Source organism: Giraffa tippelskirchi, chromosome 4, assembly GCF_054371585.1.
Source record: "Giraffa tippelskirchi isolate mGirTip1 chromosome 4, T2T-mGirTip1v1.2.pri, whole genome shotgun sequence".
In the NCBI taxonomy this organism is placed as follows: domain Eukaryota; kingdom Metazoa; phylum Chordata; class Mammalia; order Artiodactyla; family Giraffidae; genus Giraffa; species Giraffa tippelskirchi.
This window is the reverse complement of record NC_137278.1, coordinates 8,899,787-8,927,685: the sequence shown is the minus strand read 5'-3', so window position 1 is coordinate 8,927,685 and position 27,899 is coordinate 8,899,787. Positions and strand designations below refer to the sequence as shown.

Sequence of the window (27,899 nt, the reverse complement as noted above, 5' to 3'; positions counted from 1 at the left end):
ACGGGTATTTAGCTTGGAGACACCAGAACTGCAGGGTTGACCTTAACAGGGTGGCTGTGGAGTGGGTGCTTGGCAGCCATGGCCACTCCCATCCACCGAGCAGTGGGATAGCGGCGGCTGGAATGAAGAGCCACGTATGTGCAGATGAAGAGTCGGAGTCCCATTTGGTCATCCCCTCCTCTGTGCTGTGCCCTGAGAAGGCAGAGATGGAAAATTCAGGACCCTAGCCCTTGAAGAGTGTGTGATAGATGCCGTAATGGCGGGAAGGGCGCCGAGTCTGAGAGTCCAAGAGGAACCTGCTAACAGCCAGGAAAGGAGGCCGAGTGGGCCAGGGGAGTCCAGGGCTCTGCCAAGCTCAGAGGCACGAGGCAGAGGGCTGGGAATTGCAAGGGGCCAGTGCCCAGCTGGAGGATCCCGTGAGCAGAGGGTGGAAGGGGAGGCCAGAGACACAGGCAAGGGATGGACCCCAGGAACCATGAACACCTGCCCACTGCAGCGGGAGAGTCCTTGGGTAATTTTAACTTGGAGAAGGGCATGGTTTGATGGGGTTTTAGAAAATCACAGGGCAGAATGGATTGGCAGTGGAGACCAGTGGTGATAACAAAGTGTGAGCAATGGCCTGGAGACAGATTGCAGGTAGTCAGTAAAGGTTTGTGGCCTTTACATCAAAAACTGAAGACTGGGTCTTCAACAGGAGCCTAGAATGCTCGAAAAACCTTTGGGTCTACTACTACGTCCCTTCTCCTGGCCAAAAAAGTGTTTGCTTTTTTGAAGAAAGAGAGAGACAGTGATCTTGCTCTTTTCTACTTCCAAAAGCAGTACATTTTCATAGCTAAAGACCAAAAAAATATACAATTGTATAAAACAGAAAATAACCCTAAAATTCTATCCCTGAAGACGGTTGCAGTTAACAGGACGAAGTATTCTCTCTTTCATGTGTGTGTGCATGTGTAGTCACTCATACCATATTTTTTTCACTTAAAAACACATTATGGATATCATTACATGTCAGTGCTTAGAAATAGATATTTTATCTTTTTAATAGCTACATAACATTCCCCTGTTTGGATATGTAGTTATACATACACACATATATTCATTCATTCATCTAAACCATAATGGAGTCTCATAGAGTCAGACACAACTGAAGCGACTTAACAGCAGCAGCAGCATCTAAACCATGAAATTTTTTATAATTATAAATAACAAACAATGGTGCAGTGACTACTCCTTGTTTTTATTTGCCAACTTGTAGGAGTATTGGTATAGAATAAATTTCTAGAAGTGAAATTACTATATCCTGGAAAATACATATTTGAAATTTTTGATAAATACTGCCAAATTCTCCTCCCCAAAGTTTCTGTCACTTTATATTACAACCTTATTGAAGAGTGACTATTTCCATGCACTCGGGCCAGCATTAAGTATTACCAATCTTTTTGACCTTCACCCGGATAAATGGAGGAAAAAAATTCTTCTTTTAATGTATACTTCCTTGATCACTAGTGAGGCCTGAGCATCTTTCACGTCTTTATTAATCATCTTCTATAACATTGTTTGCCTTTATTGTGAGAGCTCTTTATGTTTTGACTATCGACTGTCTCATAAATTGAAAATATTTTGCCTACTTTCAGCTTTGCGTATGATCTGGTTTTTTGATCATCCCAAGTGTGTGTGTTTGTGTGTGTGTGTGTATTTAATGTAGTACAATATGTCAGTCTTTTATGGCTTTTGGGTTGCATGTCACACTTAAGCCTTTGTGTACCCCAAGATTATAAAAAAAATTCTCTTATGTTTTGTTTTAGCACTCTTCTTAACTATTCAGATTTCAATCCTAATTCATCTGGAATTTATTCTATTTTAAGAAATGAAGTAGACATCCAGCTTTATATTTTCCTAAATGGATAATCAGTTGTCTCTGTACCATTTATCGAAGGACGCATCCTTTCCCTATTGACTTCAAATGTTTGTTGTTCGGTCACTAAGTTGTGTCTGAGTCTTTGTGACCCCATGGACTGCAATGCGCCAGGCTTCCCTGTCCTTCACTATTTCCTGAATTTTGCTCAAACTCATATCCATCGAGTCAGTGATGCAATACAATCATTTCATCCTCTGTTGTCCCCTTGTCCTCTTGCCTTCTTTCCCAGCATGAGGGTCTTTTCTAATGAGTCAGTTCTTCACATCAGGTGGCCAAAGTATTGGAGCTTCAACTTCAGCGTCAGTCCTTCCAATGAATATTCAGGGTTGATTTCCTTTAGAATTGACTGGTTTGATCTTCTTACTGTCCAAGGGACTCTCAAGAGTCTTCTCCATCACCATAATTTGAAAGCATCCATTCTTCAGTGCTCAACCTTCTGTATGGTCCAACTCTCACATCCATACATGGCTACTGGAAAAACCATAGCTTTGACTATGTGAACCTTTGTTGGCAAAGTGATGTCTCTGCTTTTTAATTCATTGTCTAGGTTTGTCATAACTTTCCTTACAAGGAGCAGCGTCTTTTAATTTCATGGCTGCAGTCACTGTCTTCAATGATTTTGAAGCCCAAGAAAAGAAAATCTGTCAGTGTTTCCAGTTTTTCTCCTCTATTTGCCACGAAGTGATGGTACCAGATGTCATGATCTTAGTTTTTTGAATGTTGAGTTTTAAGCCAGTTTTTCGCTCTCCCCTTTCACCTTCATTCATGAGGCTCTTTAGTTTCTCTTCACTTTCTGCTATTAGAGTGGTTTCATCTGCATACCTAAGGTTGTTGGTATTTCTCCCGACAATCTTGATTCCAGCTTGTGATTCATCCAGCCTGGCTTTTTGCATGATGTATGCTGCATATAAGTTAAATAAGCAGAGTGACAATACACAGCCTTGACATACTTCTTTCCCAATTTGGAACCAGTTTGTTATTCCATGTCCAGTTCTAACTGTTGCTTCTTGACCTTCATAGAGGTTTCTCAGGAGGCAGGTAAGGTGGTCTGGTATTCCCATCTATTGAAGAATTTTCCAGTTTGCTGTGAGCCACACAGTCAAAGGTTTAGTGTAGTTAATGAAGCAGAAGTAGATGTTTTTCTGTAATTCTCTTGCTTTTTCTATGAACCTGTGTATGTTGGCAATTTCATCTTTGGTTCTTCTGCCTTTTCTAAACCCAGCTTATATGTCTGGAAGTTCTCAGTTCATGTACTGCTGAAGCTTAGCTTGAAGGATTTTGAGCATTACTTTGCTAGCATGTGAAGTAAGTGCAATGGTACGGTAATTTGGACATTCTTTGGCCTTGTTCTTCTTTGGGATTGAAATGAAAACTGACCTTTTCCAATCCTGTGACCACTGCTGAGTTTTCTAGATTTGCTGGCATATTGAGGGAAGCATTTTAACAGCGTCATCTTTTAGGATTTGAAATAGTTCAGCTAGAATTCTGTCACCTCTACTAGCTTTGTTTGTAATAATGCTTCCTAAGGCCTGCTTGACTTCACACTCCAGGATGTCCAGCTCTAGGTGATTGACCACACCGTGGTGGTTATCTGAGTCATTAAGACCTTTTTCACACAGTTCTTCTCTGTATTCGTGCCACCTCTTAATCTCTTCTGCTTCTATTAGGTCCTTACCGTTTCTGTCCTTAAATGTTACATAGTTTTTCTACCAAAGAAGTTTTATTCATATTGGTCTTACACATGTCTTTTTAAGTTTATTCCCAGGAGTTTTATAGTTTTGTTTTTACGCTATATCACTTTTTTTTTTTTTTACCGTTTTCTAGCTGATTGCTGATACAAGAATGTTAGTGATTTATGCATATCTACTTTGAACTTAACTGTTATTTGATTTATGCGTATCTACTTTGAACTTAACTGTTATTTAGTTGTAATAGTTTTTTAGTTGATTTTCCTGGATTACTTAATTACATAACTGCTACAATGATTAATTATATAGCCTAAAAGTAATGACAGTGTTTTGTGTGTCTTTAATGTTTACACCATGTTTCTTTGTCTTATCTCATTGATTTGTTCATCCAAAATAGTGTTAAATGATAGCAAGATGACAAGTATTCTTGTGTTAGTGTTTCTACCATGTATCTTTATCATATTAAAGAAGTCTGTTCCTAGCTCAGTGCTTTATCAGGAATAGATATTGAAATTATCAGTGACTTTTCAGCATCTCTCAATATTACTTGTTGAAACATCATTGCAATCCTGTAGTAAACCTATTTGCTTTATTGTTCTTCAATATACTGCTAATTTGATTTGCTACTATTATTATTTAAAACGCTGGTAAGTTGTACTTGCCAGCGTTTTATTTGGATCTTTATTAATGATATTGGCCTCTTTTTTTATTCCATCTCTGCCAGGTTTTGGTATCATGGTTATGCTCAAGCCATAAAAAGAACTGAAAATATTTCTGACTTTTCCTGTGCTCTGGAACAATTTAAATAACATTTAGTTTTTCTTTCAAGGTTTAATGGATGGGTTCCATGAAACCATTTGTATGTTGTACTTTTTAATCACGGTCTCTATCTTAATCTTGTCAATATTTTTCTCTTTGTTTGGGTAGTTGAGGGGTTTTGCCTCTTCTTGAGGCAATTTTGGGAAAACATATTTTCCTAGTAAGCACACATTTCAACTACATGTTCAAATACGTTGGCTTGAAAATCACACATACTGCTATTTTAACATCGCCTCCATATTTGAAATCAGATCCCTTCTCACATCCCTATCATTGCACATCCGTGTTTTCTCCTTTCTTTTTTTCCTCCATCATGCAAACCAAATGATTATCTACTTTATCGACTTTTTCACGGAACCAACTTGCAGTTTTATTTATCACTCTACAGGACTTTTTAAAAAATTCATTATTTCTGATTTTATAGTTTTAATTGCTTTCTTCTACTTTCTTTTGCTTTGTCTTATTCTTCCTAGTTCTCTATAATGCACACTAAATTCATTTTTTTTAATATTTCTTCATTATTAATAGAAACATTTGAGACTATGAATTTTTATCTGAGTTAGGTGATTTGACTGCATCCTGTCTGTAGACAGTTTGTGATTATAATTTTTTTTTATGAATTATTTGGAGTGTTTCTTTTCCTTTCCCAAATGGTTCACTTTTAAATTTTGCTTCTACTCCCAGGGCAGGGGATGGAATGAAATTGCCCCAGACTTACCACATGAGTCACAAGTATGGGAGGTATTGTTTCCGCAAAGGAAAGGTGAAGGATGTTCCCCGAAGAACTGGGGATAGGTGTGAGGCAGACAGATGTGCCATTTTCTTCTCTACTGCCGACAGAGTTGTTGGAGGATTAAATTAGGTGGTACATGTAGTTTACTTAGCACTGTGTCCAGCACAAAACCAACTGAATAATAACCACCAGGATAATGCCCTCTGTCCTGTTCTCCTTTACTGCTGGTCAGAATCCCAGCACATGGCATGCATTCCCACAGCTCTCCAGGAGAACCTTTGCAAACAGTAGGTCATCCCATTGCCCCGTTGATCACCAGGCAGTCAATCCCCAGGGCAGGGGGAATCTGTGGTTGTGCCCTCATTGGACCTCGAGCCACAGGTAATTCTGCGTGGGCTACAAGGTTGTGCTCACATGCCTTTGTGATTCACAAGCCCCAACACCAAGAAAAGCACACGAGACCATGCACTCCTCTAAGAAACATGTTCTCTGACCACCTGACACGTGCTGCCTGCTCCTACCCCCTTTCTGCAGACCCAGGAAACATTTGTCTTAATGTCAGCCAGCTTCCAACACCTTTCACTTGAGGAATATTCTTTCCATGAGGGTTTGTTCTGAAGTCCATGTTTTACAGGGTTGATACTAATTAGTGGGCCCTAATTAACACTCAGAGTCTTCTCCATCAGACAGGGATCCTGAGCCGCCCACTGAGATCTCCTTCTGCAGTTGATGGCATCGCTTTGGGCTCTCTTAAAAAAAAAAAACAACCAAAAAAACCCTAATGAGCTGCTGCTCTGTTATTTCATTTGAAATTTATCAGGACAGTTTATGTGATCAAACCACACAAGTGTAGCTCTGGGTGCCAGCACTCTTCGTTTCTGAAGTTTGAAAGTGAGCTTTTCAAAGCAGAGCAGGAGAACATGGAAAAAAGTCTTTCATCTGAAACTTTGAAAGAGAGAGAGAGAAAATGGAAAGCATAAGATGGAAATGTGGCATATTTTTATGCTGCAGAGGGTTTTTTTTCCCCTCAACGCAGCAGAATTTTCCTCATTAAATAGATAGCTGTGTGAGAAAAACCAAAACCAGACTCGGGATGGAAGTGAGACGGGTGGCGATGGGAGGAACAAGAGAGCAGTGACTTTCTGGGCTGGTGGTGAAGCCCGGTGCCAGCCGTGGGCTTTGGCTCTGGGAGACTGGGGCGCCCAGCTCCGAGCAGGCTCCACGCCACCGAGCCTGGTGTCCGTCAGCCTAAGAGAAGGGTCTATTCAGGAGAGCGCCTCCTTTGTCAGCCCGACACTCCCCGCCTCAGGGCCGGGGCGTCTTGTGGACACCCCTGGTAGGGGAGCCTGGATTCGCCATCAGGAAGAAGATTTGGCCACACACCCCTGGAGTTGGGACCAGTCCAGCTGGGGAGACGTCCACAGGAGAGCCAGCTGAGGGCTGTTCACCCCCAGCCCCTATGGCTGTCTGCCTCACCACGGCAGGCTGGTTGGCACCCCTGTTGCAGCCACTACCATGTCACCAGGCCCTGGGTGGGGCATGGCAGGAGGGAACAGAACATGTTCTGGGTAGCTGTGCATCTCCCAGGAGGTTGAGTCTGCAGACAGGCAAGCCACAGGGTGGATACTGGCTGCCAGCGGTGTCCTTGGGTGGGCGGCAGGCCACAGGAGGGGTCCTCACAGCGCCAGCTCCAACTCCAGGACCCTCATCTGTGTGCCAGCCACTGCCTCCCAGTTCCCAGCTTTCAGCATCGCTGTCTGTCCCAAATCTTTATGGGGTCAGACGGGCCTGAATTCAGATCCCGATTCCCGCCACTTGTAAGTTGTGTGGTCTTGGACAAGTCACTTTTGCTCTCAAAGTTTCCGTTCCCTTATCTGTAAAATGAAGAAATGAGAACACCCATTGTGCCCTTCCAGCTGCTGTGAGGTTGCAGTGGAACAAGCAAGGCCAGCCTTTCCCATCTCAGATGGTGGCTGTTACCCCTGCGGTTGTTCCTCCAGTGCGTCTGCACCTCCCAGTCTAGCCCCCGCCCCGGCACCGTTCAGCCTCATGGCCGCCAGGGCCAGTGGCTGATCTAGTAACTGTCCATCTTAACAAGGTCAACAACACGGTGTCCTCTGCTGCCGTAATGCTGTGTAAATAGGAAAGGAGCTGAGACGGCCCAGCTGTGCTGTCCCAGTCGAGACAAAAGCTCCCAGAGCTGGCCCTCTGAGGTGGGTGGCCACACGCGGTCAGCATCTGGGCGCCATCCACAGTTTATGGCAAACCCGGCTGGGCACATCTTACCCACTCCAAGTGGGGCCTTGCTGTGGAGACAGGCTCAACTTCAGGGGCACCTCAGTGGTCCAACCCTGAGCTGAGAGGCTCTGACACCCATGTCATCACCCCCAGTCACCGTCAGGGAGGTAGAAAGGCTTCCCTGAGGCCACCCAGCTGGTTGGTGGCAGGGCCAGGCTTCCCAGTCTCCTGGCTCCGAGCCCCACACTTTCCCACTTCCACCACAGCTGCATGTCATGTGGCAGAGCTGGCCGGGCCCCCAGGCCGTGGGGGGGCCGCCGGCGATAGGACCTGGGACAGACGTGCCACCACGGGAGGAGGTGGACAACACGGCCACCATGTAGTGGTCAGTCCTCTTGGATAGTGTTGACCCCAAGGAGGATACCGGACAGGGAGAGCCATGGCCGGGTTGCCTCTGGGTTCAGCTGTGCCCCGTCCTGCCACGCCTGCTGCCGGGCTCCAGAGGACCCAGCCTGGGGTCAGAGAAGGACTGACAGTATGGCCGCCTGCACCGACTGACGTGTGTTCAAATCCTGCCTCTGCCACTTCCCAGCTGTGTGGCCTCAGACCAGCGGTGCCACACTCTCAGCTCATTCCTTCCTCTGTAGAAATAAAGCGAGTGAAGTGAAGTTGCTCAGGCATGTCCTACTCTTTGTAACCCCATGGACTGTATAGCTTATCAGCCTCCTCCGTCCATGGGATTTTCCAGGAAAGAGTACTGGAGTGGGTGGCCATTTCCTTCTCCGGGGAATCTTCCCGACCCAGGGATCAAACCCACGTCTCCCACATTACAGGCAGATGCTTTACCATCTAAGCCACCAGAGAAAGATATAAATAAAGCCTCCCTGAAAATAGAATAGTTATTACAAATCAACCAACAGGGCCAAGCTCTTAGTTTAGGAGCTGGCGCATAGTGAGCTCTTAGACTCAGATTATAATCATCACTTGACTCCCAGTGTCTCTTTCTTCAGCTCCCAAATGAGGATAAGAATGTACTTCCTAAGGTTATATTGTGGACTGAAGTAGGCCTGCATTCATACCTTCCTTCTTTGAGCTGATGTTCACCAGGCAGCTCCTGTGTGCTCTGTTCCAGCTGCTGGGACTTGAGCTCGTGGAGCAAGACCTTTCCTCCTCAGAAGGGTTTACATAAAGTCTGAAGCGGGCATCAGACAGCAGATACATGAACAGTCTCAATAAGTATCTAACTGCGGTGAGCGCTGGCCCAGTCCAAGTGGGAGGGGCTATTCTGATGATTTCACCACAGTTTAGGCTTTTAAATACTGCCAGTTATGGACTGATGACAATACTGAGAATTTTCCTGGACTTACGCAGTGTTAACTGTAGATTTCCTGCTTTGGGAGCAGTTTTTGTTGTGGGAGTGATGAGCCGTTTAGACACAGGCTCTGTCAGGTGGTGCCGAGGATTGGGGTCTGGCCAGAGGGCCTCCTTTGGGAGGTCCTCTCCATCCTCACGTGTGGTGGCCTCAGCCTGGATTCTCAGGTTGGGGGAATGGATATGTGTCATGGAGTGGGGTGATGAACAACTCTACAGTGGGGTTTGTTCTTATGAAGTAATGAGCTCTCCATGCCCCCAGGAGACAGGCAGGGGTTGGCGGGGAGATGGAGTTCAGCTTCTCCTGGCCTCTGTTAGCAGAGCCAGGACCTGAGAGGATGCAGAGAAGCCAGCCCTGGTCCTCACAGGGCGGCGGAGGGCGAGCCTCCCATGCGAAGGTGTTATTCAAGAAAAGGTGACTAATTCCATGACCAGTGAGTGAGTTGGAACAGGCGCTGGAGCCAGATAGACCTGGGTTCAAATCCAACACACTCTTGAGGCCTCAAGCCAGTTTCTTAATCTCCCTGAACTTTACTTTGCTCCTCAACCCTCACCCTGGGGTCAGTGGGAGGATCACAGGAGATGAGGAGGTTCCCGTCTTGTAGCAGATTCCTAGGAAGCATCGTCCCTCTCCTGTCTCCCACATCCTGCTCCTCGGGGCCCCTGCTCCTGGGCCGAGGTTCACTCTGCTGCTCAGAGCCAGTGGGTTTGGTCTGCACAGCATGTCCCTTATCCCCTCACCTCCTGCTCAGCACTAGAGGACGCTTTCTGTTGTGGTTCAAGCCTTAATGGAATTTTCAGGATCGCCATTGCCGAATCCTTGGGGAGGTAACCAAGTTAGATTTTCAAACAGGAAGAGGAAAAACACAATCAAGAGAAATCATGAACCTGTGAAGTTAAACCTTCCAAACTTGGAGCTTTGATATAAGGGAAATGATTTCTACTTTTTTTAAATTTTGGAAACACGGTGCCACTAGAAAGAAAGGAAGTGGAAACGACTCCTAGGAGAAGTGCTAGCATATGTTTCTGTGATTGAACAGTTTCCTGTAAAAAACGTGTAGCTATTTTAAAAGCAGACGAGTGACTCATGGTATCCAGCAGCAGCAGTCCACTGTGATGGCAGGAAGCGTGTTCTCTGGGGAGGCAAGCGTGGGTTCAGGTCCCACCCCCGTCGCTTACCAGCTGTGTGACCTGGAGCAAGTTACACATGCTCTCTGCATTTCCTTTTCCTCCTCTGTGAAATGGGTTTTATAAGGACAAATGACATAGTGAATGCAAAAATCAGTGCAGCGCTGTCCAGCCATGTAGAAAACCCACAACTTGCCTGTTAAGTACCTGGTTAGTTACATTTGTTGTAATTCTTAGCAGTTTAATAGGAAACTTCTAAGGCTATAAATTTTCCTCTGATTATCACTTTGGTCTGATCTCATAAATTTTGTTATATAGTGTTCTTATTGTCATTGCATAGACTTTTTGTTTTACATTTCTCGTTTTTTCTGTGAGTTCCTTATGAGTGTGTGTTTAACAGATGGTTAGAATTTTTTCTATATTTATTATTAAATCCTAGATGTAAGGTCAAAGAGAGCAGATATGGCATTTATTTTTTGGAACTTATTGAGCTATTTTTTTTTAATAGACTAGCATATAATCAGTGTTTGTGAGCATTCCATGAGTATTTTAAAATAATTGTGTTTTTATTTATCTAACACCAAGCTTTTAATTCTGTTACTTAGATACATTCATATAGAACATATACATACATATATCTATAATACATGTATGTGTATGTATATATTTTTGTATGTACATACATATGTGTACACACACACACACACACAAATTCTAGAAAAGACATACCAAAAGCCACCCCCATAGTTGTGGCTTTGTTGAATCCACTTTTAATTTTTGGCACTTTTTTGCTTTGTATATTTTGGTGCAGTATTCTTTTGTGCATAGAAGATAGTAATCATTAAATCAATCTCCTATGCCTTTAATTAATATCAGCCATTCCTCTTTGCCTCATTCAGTGTTTTCTGCCTTCAGTTCTGCTTTGCATCACTACTTCTGCACTTCACCAGTGATATGGGTTTAGTGGCAGTACTCTGGGGTGGGGGCTGCTGGAAGAACATGCCACCCGTTGTCCACACACACCTCAAGGTTCTGAAGTGCAGCCCTCAGCAAGCCAGTCAGCTGGACCACGCCACACAGCCAGTCCTCTTCCCCCATCCCTGGCCAGTCAGCTTGTCCCGAATTCCCCTTGGGGTGATGCCATGAGGCCGTGCTGAGGCTCCCTACTGGCCTATCACAGCAATGTTTTTATATCACACATTATTTTCTTATTAAGCACCCTCAGCAGGAGAATTCTCTGTCTAGCCTTACTTCTTTGTACCAAGGACTATTGCTTTTTTGATTTCTTCTTTTGTTCCTTTATTTATGATTTGGGGTGTGTGTGTGTGTGTGTGCGCGCGCGCGTGCCCGCGCGCATGTAAGGACAGATAGATAAACAAATAGACAAACAGTTAAGTGAATAAATGAAAACCTGAATTCAAACAGTGTTCTCCTGGGTATGACACCTTAGACCTATTAAACTGCAGTGGTTAGTAAAACACAAGTATTCATTCATCCCTTTCATGTCCTGTTATTTTCCAGCTGGGTTACAGGGAATAACCCTTGTTGCTGGAAGAGTGTAGGAACTCAAAATGCTAAAATCTTGCCAGCATTCATTTTGGTTGTTGCTCAGATGTTTGATTTACAGTTGAGCAGTTTATGTGAACAGTTAGGAGTCAGGATTGGAATTGAAGTCCAAATCATGTCGCAGTTTTCCGTAAGTCACCCTGTACCTTCTAGTGGAGCAGTTTGGTTTTATGCCGTTCTGATTAAGGAACACCTTCCATCATTAAATATCTTCTTTGATTTTAGGCATCTATCTTCTGGATTTAATCTACATTGATTCTGCGTATCCAGCCTCAGGCAGCATCATGGAAAACGAACAAAGATCCAATCAGATGAACAATATTCTCCGAATAATTGCTGACTTACAAGTTTCCTGCAGCTACGGTTAGTCCCCCTGGTTGCTGGGATTGTGAATCTTTTGGGTCCAGCACCTTATCAGTGAGAAAGTTCTAGAGACCAGGTAGTCCCCGCCCAAGGCTCTTTGTTTTGATATCCTGAGCATCAAATGCATGCTGGATCCATTGCAAGCATGTTTGATCTTCAAAGACTGTGCAGATTAGATGTTACTATCCCTGTATCACAGATGGGGAAACTGAGGCTGAACATACTGTGGTCACCTGTCTAGGGTCACATGTCTAGTCAGTGGCAGAGCCAGGTCTTTCATCCATGAAGAGCTCTGTGGGCAGCTCTTGGTGGCTCTCCTCCAAGCCGATTCTGGGACTTGGGCTCCTCTGTCCATGTGGTTCCACTGTGTCCCATGGCCCCGAGTCCTCCACTGAACTCTGCATCCAGCTGGCAGATGCAGAAGAGAGAATCATATAAGAATGGACTTCTGGGCCAGACTTGCACATGGCACTCATTGCTTCTGTCCAGCGAAGCTAGGAACACAACACAGCTGTGGGCCTAGTGGGAAAAGAGCAATGACTTGGTCAACAGCTCACCAGGCTCTGCCACACTTGACCGGATCCAAAGGGTGACCCTGATGATGTGCATCTGAGATGGATAGAGGAGATATTGTTGGAGACACTGATGGGCCAGCCATGTGGACACTGGCGGATGGGCTCAGCTGGGAGCCAGGTACCCAGGTCCTCTAGGAATGGGCCTGAGTGACCAGGGCACCACATGGCAGAAGTCACAGGGAAGAGGGGAAGGGTGGTACAGCTGCGGTAATGTCTCCCTGAAGTAGAGCTTCACAGGAGGGGGAAGAGTAGAAGTCAGGAAGCAGCAAAGCGGGAGGAGAAGAGACCAGCCAGCACACGGGGTGGGAGAAGCCAGCTGCCTCCACGTGGGAAGGCCCCTGCAGGGGGCGGGGCACAAAACCCAAAGGTCTGCTCAGGAGTACCCCCTCAACTTCAGGGCAGGGGACGGGGAGGCCTGCACTGGTAGACCAGCTCTCCTTCTGCGCAGAGAGCAGGGAGAGGCCTAAATTCCCAAGGCCCTTCCCACTCCCTGGGGCCTCAGCACTGGTCCTACTGGCCAGCAGAGCAATTATGACCTGGCTTCGGGGTCAGACAGATGCAGCTTCATGTCTCAGCCCTGCTTCTTGAAAAGTCTGTCTTCTCTGAGGTTTTCTCATCAGTGACGACAGGGAGATGTGTGTGCCGGGCCCTCACCCCAGCCTTTCATCAGAGCTCAGGAAACGCTCACTTTTACTGCTCTTCTGTGTACCTGTACCTTCCCCCTCATCAGCATTGTGAAGCAGGTGTTCCTATCGCGATTTCAGAGACCAGAACACTGAGACCCTAAAGAAGCCGAATGCCCCGCTGAGAATCTCACGGTTACTGGGCAGAGCCATCAGGGGCTCATCTTGGCACCCAGATGCACCACCAAACCCCACCCCCGCCCCAGGAAAGCAGCCGCCCTTCCCCACCCTCTTTTCTGCTCCTCTGCAAGGCCTCCTCCACTGCCTCCACCTCCCACCTCAACCAGTTCTGTCCCAACCAGTGGGAAATGGCAGAGGGGATCAAGGAGGGTGTGGGGACCCCTCAGAAAGAGTGCAGTGATCATGACGGTCTGAGGAGAGCACCTGACATCAGTCAGCCCAGGACAGAGAGACAGCACCGTGTGGCCGAGGCCACAGGTGACTCAGAGTCAAAACTTCTCAGGGGAGTGACCTTGCAGGTTATTGTGGCTTCCTCCTCTGTACATCTTATTCCTGGAAATGCTGCTACTGCTAAGTCGCTTCAGTCGTGTCCGACTCTGTGCGACCCCATAGACGGCAGCCCACCAGGCTCCGCCGTCCCTAGGATTCTCCAGGCAAGAATACTGGGGTGGGTTGCCATTTCCTTCTCCAGTGCATGTGAGGGAAAAGTGAAAGTGAAGTTGCTCAGTCGTGTCCGACTCTTAGCGACCCCATGGACTGTAGCCTACCAGGCTCCCCCGTCCATGGGATTTTCCAGGCAAGAGTACTGGAGTGGGGTGCCATTGCCTTCTCCGTCCTGGAAATGAGGCAGGTGCAAAGGTTGAGGCCAGATGGCTTCTAAAAATCACCTGGTGCAGAGCCTGGCACAGGTGCTTAAGCGTCTAGGCCCCCCCCTATCTTCTCAGGATGCAGCAGCCAGGCTCTCAGGCTGCGCCTGGGTCTGGGTTTGGGCTGCTTACCAGGCTGGACAGGACCCATCCATTCTTGTCACATGGAGCCGGTGGGGTGGGTGAGGGAGACTGGTCCAATTATTCCTGTGGAAACCTGTTTGAGGGCACACACCTGGCTCTGGTCTGTTCTGGAGGCCCTTTCCCCACCCCCACCCCCTACCAAGACCCATCTTTCCCATCTTTCCCCAGCCAAGGAACTGTGGTGACCTTGGGGTGTGGGATCTGTGGCCCAGCCATCTGGGGGGCATGCCTCGAGGGTCCACTCTGTTCCCAGTGCCCAGCACAGGCCTGGCCCAAGGGATCATCAGCAACTCTTGAAAGACTGCCTATGTGTCTCAGTCCCGTCTCGTGTGGGGCCCAGAGACGGGGAGAGACAGACACGGGGAGAGACTGAAGCTTCTGGGTCTTGTTCTCCTCTTGTAGACCACCTCACCACCCTGCCCCATGTGCAGAAGTACCTGAAGTCCGTGCGCTACATCGAAGAGCTCCAGAAGTTTGTGGAGGACGACAACTACAAGTGAGTGCCCGCCCTGCCCCTGGCCACCTGTGCAGCAACACCCATGCTCCAACCCCAGCACGTGTGTGTTCGGTGACCTCGGACCCCACAGAGCCCAGAGCGGGGCTGCTGAGCGTCTCCTCCCACCATGGCCCACCCCCCGTAGACCCCCTGGACTGAGGAGGGTGTTCCATCAGCTTCTCAGTGAGGCTTTTTCCAGTGGGGAGGGTAAAATTTGGGCTCCACAGCGGTGTGTGGTACAGGCTTCATGCTCCAGGTCCTCATGACTGACTACCCCACTCAGAGTGCTGAGCGGAAGGGCAGCTTTCTAGACTCACCTCCGGGCTGCCAAACAGAGTTCTTGAGAGCCTGTTCACGGACAAGGCAGCTCCCTGGGGCCCCCACTTTCTGCTGGACTCTGGCCACCTGGCGCTGGCGGAGGCTCCATCTCCATTCCATGCAGCCCGTATAGAATACACCCAGTTCCCCTGAAGACCCTGGCCCTCTGGCCTCGTCTCCCACTCACCTGCTCTGGCTTTCAGTTCTCTCTTCATCTGTGGCAGCTGGGAATTTATCCAGCATTTCTATATAATTAGAGGGAGAAGGAGAACTTTTCATGTTGTCTGTCCACCATATTTTTTTTTCCTGCTGAATTGTTATTGGAGTATAGTACCTTTACATGTCCCCCATATTGATTGGACGTCTTCTTGGCTCATTTTGAGCTTGAGGTCAACTCAGAACCTCAGGGCTTTTCACACAGCCTGTTATCAAGGCTAGTCTTGGCCATCATGTAATTGATCAATTTCCCCCCTTAAACGCCAGCTTTGCATGTTCTTTTAAATCGCATCTTATTGGTTGCTTCCAGTAAAGCATGCATAATCTCTTTGAATCCTGCTGTCCAATATATTTTTTAATCTCTTCCAGTTTTACATCTAAAAATGTGGTCAGCTTGATGATTTGTTCTTCATCTAAGTTGTTGGAAACTGTGGCCACTAGGGACACCTTCAGGTTACCCTTTTTCATTCACCAAGACCTTGGGAATGGCTGTTGAAATAACACCACCCTCACCAGCTCTGCAGCAGTGGATCTCAGCCCTGACCATGGGCCAGAGACGCCTAGGAAGCCTTCTAGCCACCCAGATGTCTGGGACGGGCCTGGAAATCTGTATTTGTTTCCAAAGCTCCCCACATGGTCCTCCTAATTGTTGGCTGTCTTTAGAAATAAGAGGTGATACCTTTAGTTGTTATTGTACAATATTTTGTTAAAATAGAATGTAATACATTTTGATCTGTTACATAATCGTAACAGCAATAGATCAGGGCCAGAGATGATCATTCAAATTATGTTTGCCACAAATTGCTCATTGTTACTTACAAAGCATTTGCTGTTCCTGAAAAGAGTACCCTGGAGTGGGAAATTATTCCCAGTTAGGTTCTGGGATAATATTTTCCATTCATATGCCAATAATTCTATTAGAAAGACAGTAGTTTTTCATTAACACTAATATACTTTAAGGAGAAAAATGGTCCATAAATACTTCTGGCCATGAGATAATCCTTGGACAAGCTGCAAATTGTGAGTAATTACGCCTTCCATTCTGAAGGACAATGAACACTCCTAGCACTTAGTGCCTGGACTTCACAAAGGCCTTTTATTGTGGTCCAAGTGGGCACACCCAAGGAGGAAGGCTGTATTCTTGTCCTGGGCCCAGACCACTGAGGGGGTCCCTTCCTAGGAAGGCCCTGGATCTGAGTGGCAAAGGATGCCCAGGGCTTGTGACTCTGCTGGAGGAACCCACACGCCAGGGCCCAGTGCACACCCAGAGACTTGATCCCCACCTCCGAGGACACAGGCTTCCTCTTACTTTGAAGACATTGTGCCAAGGAGCCCAACCAGTGTTTTGTTTTCCTCAGCCTTTCGTCTATTTTACTTTATTTAAGAAAAATTACCCAAATTCCTGCCACTTAAAAAGCATGACTGTTGGCATTAAATGAGCATTATTCTGGACCTTCTTTTGTGCATAGAAAGTGCATATATACACATGGAGAAGGATGGATAGACGGATGGATACAAGAATAGAATTTATTGAAATTGGATTATATGGCACTTGCTATTTTTTAATTAAAACAACTTCAATTTTACTTTAACCAGAAAAAGGAACTGAAATAAAACATAAGGAATTGCCGCTCTTCAGATAAACATTTCTCCACAAGAGATATTATTCCCTAAAAGAGCCCTTCTGAGATTAACAGAAGAGGTCAGGAAGAACATGACGAGGTTGGAGTCCCTAAGTTCTGTTTTAACTAGATTTCCCTGGTGAGCAGGGCCCATTGACTCGGGTCATAAAAGATGAGATCATTAGCAAGCTCCACCCACCTCCTTCACCTCCCCTGCACCACCTTCCAGCTCCTCGTTAGTTATCTTCTTGTTTCTCCAAGTTTATAACATACACATCATGTTCAGGAATCATGATCCTTACTCTTTAGGAATCGTTTTAGTTAAACGTTTTCAGTTCTTACCACCTGTCGCTTCTCCGTTCCTGGAGTCTTTATTTTAACTCAGTCCCTTATTTAGCCGGGTTTCATCGTGAAGTAGGTTTGCTCAAGTCCTGCACACTCGGATGTCTTTCATGGAAACATCTGCATCTAACTTGCTGGGCTCCTTGGTTTCCCTCCTGCAGGACACAAAGAACCCGCTCCACTGCCGTCTGGCACTGGGTGCTGCTGTAGACAAGTCTCAAGCCAGTCTAGATTTTTCCTCTTGTAAGTGACTTGTTTTGTCTACCTCGTGGGAAGAATTCCTTGAAGTTCAAAAGCCTCGCAAGGAGAATGCCTCCGAGTGGAGCTTTCCCTGGAACAGCATATGCTCTTTCTTCATCACAGAGGAATTCTTTTGGTTTCTATCTTCGACCACTTCTTCTGCACCATTTTTTGGCTCTTCTCTCTCCGGCATTCCAGAAATTCATACACTGGATGCTGTCTGTCTTTCATGTCCATGGACTTCTTTCTAATGGCTGTAATCTCCATCTATTTCATCCTCAGTCACTGGGGTTGATCTGTTTCTCCTTTGGTATCCCTTCAGTCCTCTAGTTTCTGTCCTTGGTTTGTTCCCTGGGGTCTCCAGTCTCCCTTTTCATCTTACTCCTTTGTGTTCCCATCTCATTTTTCAGGTTTGGTTCTATACAACCCATATTCTCAAGCACCTGGGGGGATTTCCCCGTGTGCCCTGGGGCTGCCTTCTGGGCCGAGCAATCTGGACAACACTCTCTTCCTCCGTCTGTCCCCTTTTTCTGCGAGGATGTTGAGTTGGCCATACTGTTTCTTTCTGTCTTGCTTCCATGTGAGAGGCTTCCTCTGGACTAGCTCTGATGGAAGGAGCCGCCGTCTGGTTCTGCTGCACTGTGTGGGATGGGCTGGTTTTCCTTCCACTGTGCTGAGAGGCACAGGGGTTCTCAGTCTCTGCCCTCTGTGCAGCCTGGGGGCAGGGGTCCAGCTCCTTGGAGGCAGGGAGCAAGCCAGCTGTTCTAGAGAAGGGGGCTCTCTTCAAAGGCCTTCATCAGTGTTTCCTCCATCTAATAGAGGGCTGAATCCCATTCCAGAAAGGGATACTCTCAGGTTTCAGATGACACACTCTCCCCCGACCATGGAGCCTTCATTTCCATCAGCGCATCCCCCACGCCGTCCACACATTACCCCGTCCGTGTCTCTTCTCAATCTAGAGCCGCTCAGACCCCCTGAGAAGTCCGAGGTCAGGATGGGAGCTGGGCCATGTAATGGCTCTTGTTCAGCTTCACAGTCCACTTTTCTTTCCCTGGCTACAAGGTCTTGAAGTTCATGCCCCCTCCCTTGTAGCAGCTGTGTGTGTGTGGGGGGATTCTTTTACTCCTGAGCCTTTGTAATTGTTTGTTGGTCTCGTTGCGTGAGGGAGAGTCTGGCATCCGGCTTCGCTCTGTCATTTTCAGCCAGAAGTTTCTTAATCGATGCTTTAAAGAAAAACAGTAATAACTACTATGTCATGCCTCTCTGGGGGCATCTGAGAATACAGTGTAATGATTAAACCCCCTGGCTTGGGGTCAGACAGCCCCGATCCCCTGCTCGGCCAGTTGTTAGCCCCGCACATCTGTGGGGAACTGTGTAACCTCCCTGCTCCTCACTTTCTTCATCTAAGGACGGGGATGGTGTTCCTAGTTCATAGTGTTGTCTTGAGCAGGAACACATCTGTGCCCGGCAATGAGGGGCCACGAGTACACTATTTATTATGTCTTCCTTTGCCATCATTTCTTGGCCATGGAAATCCCCTGGGGACCTTGGAAAGCCGTCTCTGTGATCTCGAGCAGACCTCAGAGCACTGCTGGCTCCATGACTGGAATAGCCCTTAGCAGCAGTCCAGTTTCCCAATTCCCAGCTTGCACATGTCCGGTTCCCCCTCTGACACCCTAGAGCCCATCTAATCCTTTGAAAATCTTTGTTTTCAGACTGTCACTCCGAATTGAACCAGGAAGCAGCTCCCCGAGACTAGTCTCTTCCAAGGAAGATCTTGCAGGTATCGTAGCCCCTCGGGTGGGGGCAGACTCGCTGATGGCCCAAACGTGGCTGCCAGGGTTGGCCTTGCCAGTGGAGCCAAACACCAGAGTCCAGCCGCCTCCCCCCACCCCCCACAGCCTACCCAGGCTTCTGATCACACTGGGTTCCTGTGGGGCACCTCTGGGCTGGGGCTCCCTGGGAGAGTCTGAGACCCAACAGAGGCAAGATCAGAGCCCAAGCTGGGGGCCTGCACTGGGTGGAGAAACCCAGGACCCTCCAGGTCACCTGGACGTTTGTCATCAGGCCTCCCACCCAGGCTCGGGGTACCAAGCCCCAGAAGGGTGCATGGGATGCCGGGGGCATTTGGTCCCACCGCACACAGATGGCTCACCTTCCTGGGGCATCAGTTTCATTCCCACATTTGGGACGCACGTTGTGTCCCGTAGAGATAAGAGGCCCAGGCTTTGAAGTCAAAATCGAGCTGTGCCGCTTCCAGCTCTGTCACTGTACCTCTCCTATCCTCAGTGGCCTCATCCACAAAATGGAGCTGTCACCTTGAGGACTGGGCCACTCACGCTTTTAAAGCACTCTGCCCACGTGTACGCAATGTTGGCTGCTTCAGAGTCATCTCTGTGACAGTTTCGTTTTGGTTGCTGTTCAGTCGCTAAGCCATGTCTGACTCTTGCTGGGGCTGGTCTCTGCTGCTGTTCTGGGCGGGACCAGATTGCAGGCCAGAGTCCAATTGTACTTCCTCCTCCTGGTTTGAGCTTATGTGACACCCACCTGGGTGCCAGGCCACTGCAGTCTTGGACAAGCAACTTTATACCCTCTGGGCCTCAGTTGCCTTACCCGTAAGATGGGGATAATAAGCCTCCCATCGCAGAGTTGCTGGAATATAAAAATTGAAATGATACATGCAAGGCATGCAGTGTGGAGTCTGACAGGCGGTGAGTGTTTGGTGAGGAGGTGGCTGTCTCAGGCTTCTGCCTGATGTCATGACCGCTGCCCCCAACCTGTTGACCTGCTAACCAACCACTCGCTCCCCTTTCTGGAGCCAGGCTGGTACAGCGGTGCTGCTGTGTCAGGACCCTAGGGCCACAGGAGGCCATGTCACAGCCTCTTACTGGCCCTGCCTGGCAAGGCCTCTGCCTTGACTCGAGGGTTTCCTCCAGGCGCCTTACCTTTCCCAGCCTCTCCTGGCTCCAGTATGTAGGCTGGACCCTGCCCCTAGCCCACCCCAGGGTCCCATGGTACCTTAGCAGAGGGAGGGAGACGCTAATTGATCCACACAGCTTGGGGATGCTGCTGTCTACACCTCAAGAGACAGAGTCCTGGCCTAAACTTGTTCCTCACAGGATTCCATGAGCCCAATAGGAAACTGTCTCCCATGGTCTCCTTTCACGTCCACTGCCTTCTGCACATGGCAGATGACCCACCAGCAGTGACCAGAGAGAAGTTCCTAGCGCTGGTCTCGTCTCTGCCTTCTTGTTTTAGAACCTTCTCCCACTTAGTCAGCCATGTTCCTTCCCGATGCTACATACACCTGACCGTGGGTGGGGGTGGATGGGATCCATCAGAGGGATGTAGGAATGCTAACCACTCAAGGCTCTTTGTTCCAGAGGGAATGCCAGGGTTCTGGAGGAGAGAGCGGGCTTGGATACAGAGGGTTCTGCCCTTCCATCTCCTAATCAGTCTGAATAAGAGGTCCCTGCACCCTGTCCAGTTAGCACACCTGAACAGGGTGAGCACATCTCAGGCCTTCCCCAGGTGCCGTCAGGTCCCCTCAGCCCGACGAGCTGGAGGATTTATCTATCTCCCAGTGCCCTAGGTGGAGACAGGAGCCAGGCACAGAAAACTTAACACTGCTCCTGGGGGCCTCCAGAAGCAGACCACTCACCGAGCCCTGGGGCAGGAAAGGAGGAGCTCCATTCACATTTTAAAAATATGTTATTTATGTGTTTGGCTGCACCGGGTCTTAGCTGCAGCACATGGGATCTTTAGTCGCATCATGTGGGATCTAGTTCCCTGATCAGGGATCAAACCCGGGCCCCCTGCACTGGGCACGTGGAGACTTAGTCACTGGACCACCGGGGAAGTGCCTGCATTCACTTTTGAGCCCTGCTTAGGATGGAAACCGGTACCAGAGCCGGGACCCGACCCCCGGTCCAGCCTCCTCAAGGTTCAGCCCTACTCTCCTTCCATCCCATCCCCCTCATCCCCACCTGGCTCCGGTGTTTATTGGCAATGTGAAACCAGAAGCCAGCCAGTTAACTAACCTCCAGCATCAGTCAGAGTCCTGGCAGGAAACAGAATTGCCCCCAGATGACTCACCGGAAGAGACTTAATGAAGGTGAAATGGGAATAGGAATAAATACTTTACACAAGGACAGCGAGGTCCCCAGCACCTCTAGGCTGAAAGACTTGGGGAAGAAAGAATGTTACGAACTCCAACAAGTGCTGAGTCACAGAGGACGGGTCAGCTCCGCAGAAATTGTGGTAGCCAAGGGTAAAGGAGGAGGAAGGGTGGAGCTGAAATGCCCTGCCCTCTCTCTCCTCCGCCCTCCCACCCACCGTATCTGCAGCTGGAGCCTCCCTTTGGCCAAACCCAGCTGGAAGCCTGGGGTGAGGGAGCCAAGAGATGCCTCTCGGGTCCAGCCTCCCAAGGGCACCAAGCAGGGCTAAGAACTCATCTGAAGGGTCAGACAGAACACCTCGTGTACCCGCCGAGCCTTGATTTCTCCATCTGTAAAGTGGGCATAGTAATAACCTCCCTCAGAGAGTGGTTGTGAGAATTTATTAAGATCACGTGTGCCTGACACAGCACACCCTCATCAAATGTAACTTTATTAGGATGATGTTATTACTGTCAATGTTATGATTCTGCCTCTGTCTCTGAATCATCACCCGGGTTTGGGGAAATCTTTCCTCCTCTCTCTCCTCTCGCTCCCTGACCAGGTCAGGCCCCCTGTTACACTGGGCACACGTGGCTCTGATGCAGGCCACTCTGGTTTGTATCCGAGCACAGCCACGCAGCCATGGGCACATTGGCTACTTGCTCGCTATGGTGGCAGAGTTGAGGTTGAGACAGAGACCCTGAGATCTGCAAACCTAAAACATCCACTACCTGCCCGTTTCCAGAGCCTGCTGACCTTGCGTTGCACCCTCTTGCAGCTCTCCATGCTTCAGGGCACTTCACTTGTGGAAACTAGACAGCTTTCTGTGCTTCTCTGTCCCGTCTCTGCCTTCCCTGGGCCTGGAATTCCCGCAGCCCCTCATGTAAGGCGCTTGGTCTCTGGGCTCCCAGCTGGGCCTGTGGGCACCTGGTTCTCCAGCTGCCTGCTGACTCCATGCTCCTCCCAGCGAAGTGCTGAGGCCAGCAGACCTCGGTACCCAGGAGTGTCTGCCACTGACTTTCCACAGCTGCGGCTCCAGCCTGGAAGCAGGTTGTTAAGGTTTTCATGGACCATCAGAGGGCCCAGGAGTGTCTGGAAGGCTTTAGATGCACTCAGGGATCCCGGCTTCCCAGCCTCAGCTTCCAGACAGCAGAGAGGACCTGCGGGGTCCCTTGCAGGCGGAACAGAGGGCAGCTCCAGGGAGGTCTTCCACGTCTGGCAGTTAGATGGGGCTGCGTGGCAAAAGCCCTACTAGACCAGGGACAAGAATGTGCCTCTTGCAGTCCCAGGAATGGGAGGAACGCAGCCTCCCTCGGCTCCTCGGGAGGGGGCTGGGGCTACAGCCCCGGGCTCTTTCCAGCCAGCAGACACCCCCACACCTGCCGAGGAAAGGCCCCAAGAGAGTCTGTTCACTGGAGACTTCACATGCCAGGGCCGGCTGTGAGCCAGGCCCCCCGAGGAGCCTGGAGAAGACCTGCCCTCGTGGGCTTCATTCTTGCCTTCGCTGGGGAGGCGGGCAGCAGACAGCGTGAGGAACTGATGAGGGCAGGGGGTGGGGGGGGCAGCGGTCCCAGGAGGCCAACATGAGCTCTCTGACCCCAATCTGTGGCTACACGCGCTCCCCCTCTCAGCTCGCCGGCCCTGCCTGGGACATGCAGGCTCTGTGTCGGATGCAGCCCTCCTGTCAGTTCTCTGGGGCCTCGGTGGGTGTCAAGGTGGTCCCCCAACCTGCAGCTGCACCCTGAGTCCTTCCGATGCCCCCACACCCCCCTCTCCAACCCCCGGGGAGCAGCCGTGCCAGCAGCTCCGCACCAACAGATGGACAGACTGTGAGAAAGGAAGTGGAGAAACCTTCTCAGTTTCTGGTCTGGGGAGAAAAAAGGCCAGGAATGCCACGTTTTCCATTTCCCCCCATATGTAATGTTTAGCTTATATAAATGAACTAATATTTTCCTGGAGAGCAAAAATCATAAAGAACGTTGACCCCAAGAGAGGGCAGTTGGTGCTGTGTGTGCCTTGGAACCAGTGAAGACATTTCCAGATCTCGTGAGCCCCGCCTGCGTGGGGCTGAACCAGCTGACAGGTTTTCTCTGAAGATTCCTTGGCAACGAAGCAAGTCTATGGAGAAGCTCAGGCTGGCCGCAGGTCCCTGTACCTTCAGGACTGCTTGCCAACACACCTTTCCGTGTTCCTTCTGTTGCCCAGTGGGTAAAAGCCAGGCAGATCTTGAAGCCAGGCAGATCTTGGAGTCGGGCAGACCTGAGTGCAGGGCTGACTCCAGCGCTTCCTAGCTCTGGGACTCTGGGTGATCGGCGTGGCCCCTCTGAGCCTCGGTGTTCTTATTGGTGAAATGGGACTAGGCATAACTAAATAGTTTGGAGAAGGAAATGGCAGCCCACTTCAGTATTCTTGCCTGGAGAATCCCATGGACAGAGGAGTCTGGCAGGCTACAGTCCATGGGGTCGCAAGAGTCGGACACGACTTAGCGACTACAGCACCATAAATACTTCATGTGGGCTTACTTCATGGACTGAGGCTGGGCCTGAAAAACCCTTAGACAGTGCCTGGCACACGCTTACCACTCAAGAATGTTCGCTCCTGGCCCTCACAGATAGGCTCTGATGCTGACCGGGTGGAGGGACAGCATGGCATGGCCAATGGAGCACTGGACGGGGGGGGCCAGAGGGCCCTCACCTCAGCTCCAGCTCACACTCAGCAGCTGTGCCAGGTACTCTGGCCACATAACCTGCCACCCCAGGACCCAGTGGCACAGAGCGGCCATTTTATTGCATGCACAGACTTTTGGGCTAGGAAGTTGGACAGGGCACAGCTGGGGCGGCTTGTCTCTGCTCCATGACAGCTAGGGTCTCAGTGGGAAAGACCAGAAGGCTAAGAGGGACTGGAAGCTGGGGCTGGAACTGTCAGGATGTGCATGGTGCTGGCTGTCAGCTGGGGCGGAGCCCAAAATTCCACGTGGCCTCTGGTGTGGCTTGGGTTTCCCTGCCATATGGGAGCGTCAGAGTCATCGAGCTCTTGCATGGCATTGCTCCCCAAGAGCAGAGGGCCCCAAAGCATCATGGTGTCTGTGTGACCCACCTCAGAAGTCACCTAGCCTCACTTCTGCCATGCTCTGTAGGTCAGTTCAGTTCAGTTCAGTCGCTCAGTTGTGTCCGACTCTTTGCGACCACATGGACTGCAGCACACCAGGCCTCCCTGTCCATCGCCAACTCCTGTAGTTTACCCAAACTCATGTCCATCAGAGTCGGTGATGCCATCCAACCATCTCATCCTCTGTCGTCCCCTTCTCCTCCTGCCCTCAATCTTTCCCAGCATCAGGGTCTTTCCACATGAGTCAGTTCTTCGTATCAGGTGGCCAAAATATTGGAGTTTCAGCTTCAGCGTCAGTCCTTCCAATGAATGCTCAAGCCTGATTTCCTTTAGGATGGACTGGTTGGATCTCCTTGCAGTCCAAGGGACTCTCAAGAGTCTTCTCCAACACCACAGTTCAAAAGCATCAATTCTTTGGCGCTCAGCTTTCTTTCTGTAGGTCAAGGCAGTCTCAAAGGCCTGCCAGGCCCAAGGAGAGGGCAGGGAGACTGAACCCTTAATGAGAGTGTTAGAATTTGTGGACCTATGTTAAAACCAACCACACCAGCTGGTTCACGGTAGGGAAACAGGTTAAAGATGGTAATGCTGCTGCTGCTAAGTCGCTTCAGTTGTGGCCGACTCTGTGCGACCCCATAGATGGAAGCCCACCAGGCTCCTCCGTCCCTGGAATTCTCCAGGCAAGAACACTGGAGTGGGTTGCCATTTCCTTCTCCAGTGCGTGAAAGTGAAAAGTGAAAGTGAAGTCGCTCAGTCATGTCCAACTCTTAGCGACCCCATGGACTGCAGTCTACCAGGCTCCGCTGTCCGTGGGATTTTCCAGGCAAGAGTACTGGAGTAGGGTGCCATTGCCTTCTCTGAAAGATAGTAATAGCTGACACATATTGAGCGAGTACTCTCTGCCAAGCACTACTCTAAGCCCGGCTTGCCTGGTGAACCTACACCTACCTTGTGAGGTAGGTGTACCTGCCCTATAGGCACAGGCTCTGGGTTGCTTGCTCCCCCCATCTCAGGCCTAGAGGAAGGGGCAGAGCCAGTTGCTGAGCCCAGGGGTCTGGACTGGTTGTCGCCTGTACCCAGCACAGGGAAGAAGCAGGATGCACCAGAGGGCCCCGGAGTTCCCTGGGCTCCCCATCATCGATGCAGTGCAGGAAGTACCCTGCCCTGGGTGACCACCTTGGCGCATCCATGACGTTGCCACTGACACTGTGAGTGGCGTGCTGTCCCAGCGTGGTCCTTTGAAGGCTGGGTCTGTGTAAGAGTAGATTCTAAACATGCTTTGGCATTTCCTCTCCTTCCCTTGCCCTGTCTGGGACCTCCCGCTGTGGCTGCGGAGCGGGGGTGTTGCCATCCGCCCATTCTGGACTTCTCTCTACCTTCCTCGGCTGGCTAACCTCAGAGTCTGGTTGCCAAGAATGGTGCGGGCTCAGTGCTGACTCCAGGTGCTGTTTCCTCTCACGGGCACTTTCATGGGTTTTCCAGTGACCCCACAGCCCCTTGACCCGAGCAGATGCAGATCTGTTCCAGGGGACACTGCATGGGCCCTCAGCCAGTGCCCACTGCCAGCTTCGTACTGCTTGAAGTCCCCTCCAGCCCTTAGCTCCACTCACAGGGACCACCTTGATCCATGGGAGGCCACACCTGTCCTGGTCCGGATGAACCTGTGAGTGTAGCTAACCCTGGTGTGGCCACAGCTGTGTGGACTCTAGGCCTGAGGGAGGTATTCAGAGTCCCCTGGGTCTCCCAGCTGCTAGGGACATATAGCAAGCTCCTCGAGTGGCCTGGAGACTCCTCACTGTGGTTGAGAAGAGTGAGAGAGCACCTCTATGGGTGAGGGCAGTGACCCCCTCTTTCTGCCCTCATGTTCTCAGAGTGGGTAGGGGACCTTAGGTGAGGGACTCAAGGGACAGGGAACCAGTTTTCGCTGGTTCTCTCTGGAGTTCACGTCTGCTTTGTCCTTGGAGTCTCCCATCCTAGTAGCCCCTTAAGGACAAGGTCAAGCGGAAGAACCAAGACGCAAAGCTGCTGCACTGCTGCAGCTGGGAACCTGGGCCTCTGGCTGCGAGAAGAAAGCGTCCGGGCCTCACTGCAGTTGAAAGGTGATCGGATGCCATATTTCAGAAGGAAATGAACCGGGGCAAACCGAGTGACGTGTGAGATAGAGCCTGGCTCGCAGTAAGGACCCATAAGAATTGCATGTATGAGAAACAAGGAACGCGTGTGAACCTAAAAGTCACCGGCTCCCAGGCTCCACCAGGAAACCTGGCCAGAGAAGGCTTTCAACACAAACAGGCTTTCCTCTGCAGAGGGGCCCGTGGGGCCCAGAGCGCTCAGGGCTCTGGCAGACCCGGTGAGAGCCCCACTGTGGGAACAAAATGAAATGGAGAATGAATGAAACACAGGAATGAAACGGGGAGACACAGAACCCCTTGCAGTTGGGGGGACGGGGGCCCCGCGCCCCAGACGCTCAGGCTGGTGCTCTCGGAGCTCCGGATCGCGGCAGCGGTCATCCTGGCCTCCAGGGACGACGCGGAGGCTCAGAGCCCGAGGAGAATGGACCCCGGCTCCCCGCGCAGCCTGGGGCCGAGGCTGGATGGAACGCAAGTCTTGTGACTCCAGAGTGAGTCGTTTCCCTCCGACACAGCTGCCTCCCATTAATCTCCGATGTGCGAGACTTGGAGCGCAGCCGGTGAGCAGCGGCCGGGCTGCCAGGCTGCTTGAATCAGGCAGCGCTGACCCAGGGCAGGGCCGCCCAGATGCCGCCAGGACCCGTGGGAACCAGGCTCCCCGTGCCGGGTGCATGTCCTCCTCGGCAGAGCCGTGGGCACCATGCCGGCGCTCTTGGCACACGCGGCTGGTGCTCCAACTGCCCGCCCAGCCCTGTGCTGGGCACGGGGACACGGTCCCTGCCTCCTGGGTGAGGGGTGGGGATAGACAGTCGGCAGGAAATCACACATAACTACTTAGCTTCGGATGAACGAGTGCCATGAAGGCCAGGCATGGGCCACGTGCACCCAGGACAATGGGGTATCACCCCCTTTGTGAGAAGTCCCACCCTCGGGGCTGTGAATTCTGCACCACATGGGGCCCTATATCTCAGTGAGGGTCTAATTTAGCCCCTGAGGATGGGAGGGGCCTCCCGTTCTTTCCCTCCATTTCTGTCTCTTCCAAGAGAAACGTACGGAAGGAACAGAAGGCACTGGAGGCGTTTCAGGCGTGTCTCCTGTGACCCCCGTGGGTGGGCAGAAGAGGCCCATAGCCCCCACAGTGTCCCGGCACTGGCTGGCTGGTCAAGGCCGCCTTGGAGAAGAGGAAGTGACGGCTGAGACCAAGGCTGCCGAGGTCAGAGT

General features: G+C 50.1%; 1 protein-coding gene across 21 annotated transcripts in view; it reads left to right on the top strand.

Moving 5' to 3' along the window:
• Positions 1-27,899, top strand: part of RALGPS1 (Ral GEF with PH domain and SH3 binding motif 1) — a 295,428-nt gene that overhangs the window by 232,332 nt on the left and 35,197 nt on the right. For all 21 annotated transcript variants that reach the window (XM_081587230.1, XM_081587226.1, XM_081587219.1 and 18 more), the window contains 3 exons: positions 11,687-11,824; positions 14,456-14,549; positions 19,003-19,070. In XM_081587230.1, coding sequence (XP_081443356.1) covers positions 11,687-11,824; positions 14,456-14,549; positions 19,003-19,070 — 300 coding nt within the window. The remainder of the gene's footprint in view (positions 1-11,686; positions 11,825-14,455; positions 14,550-19,002; positions 19,071-27,899) is intronic.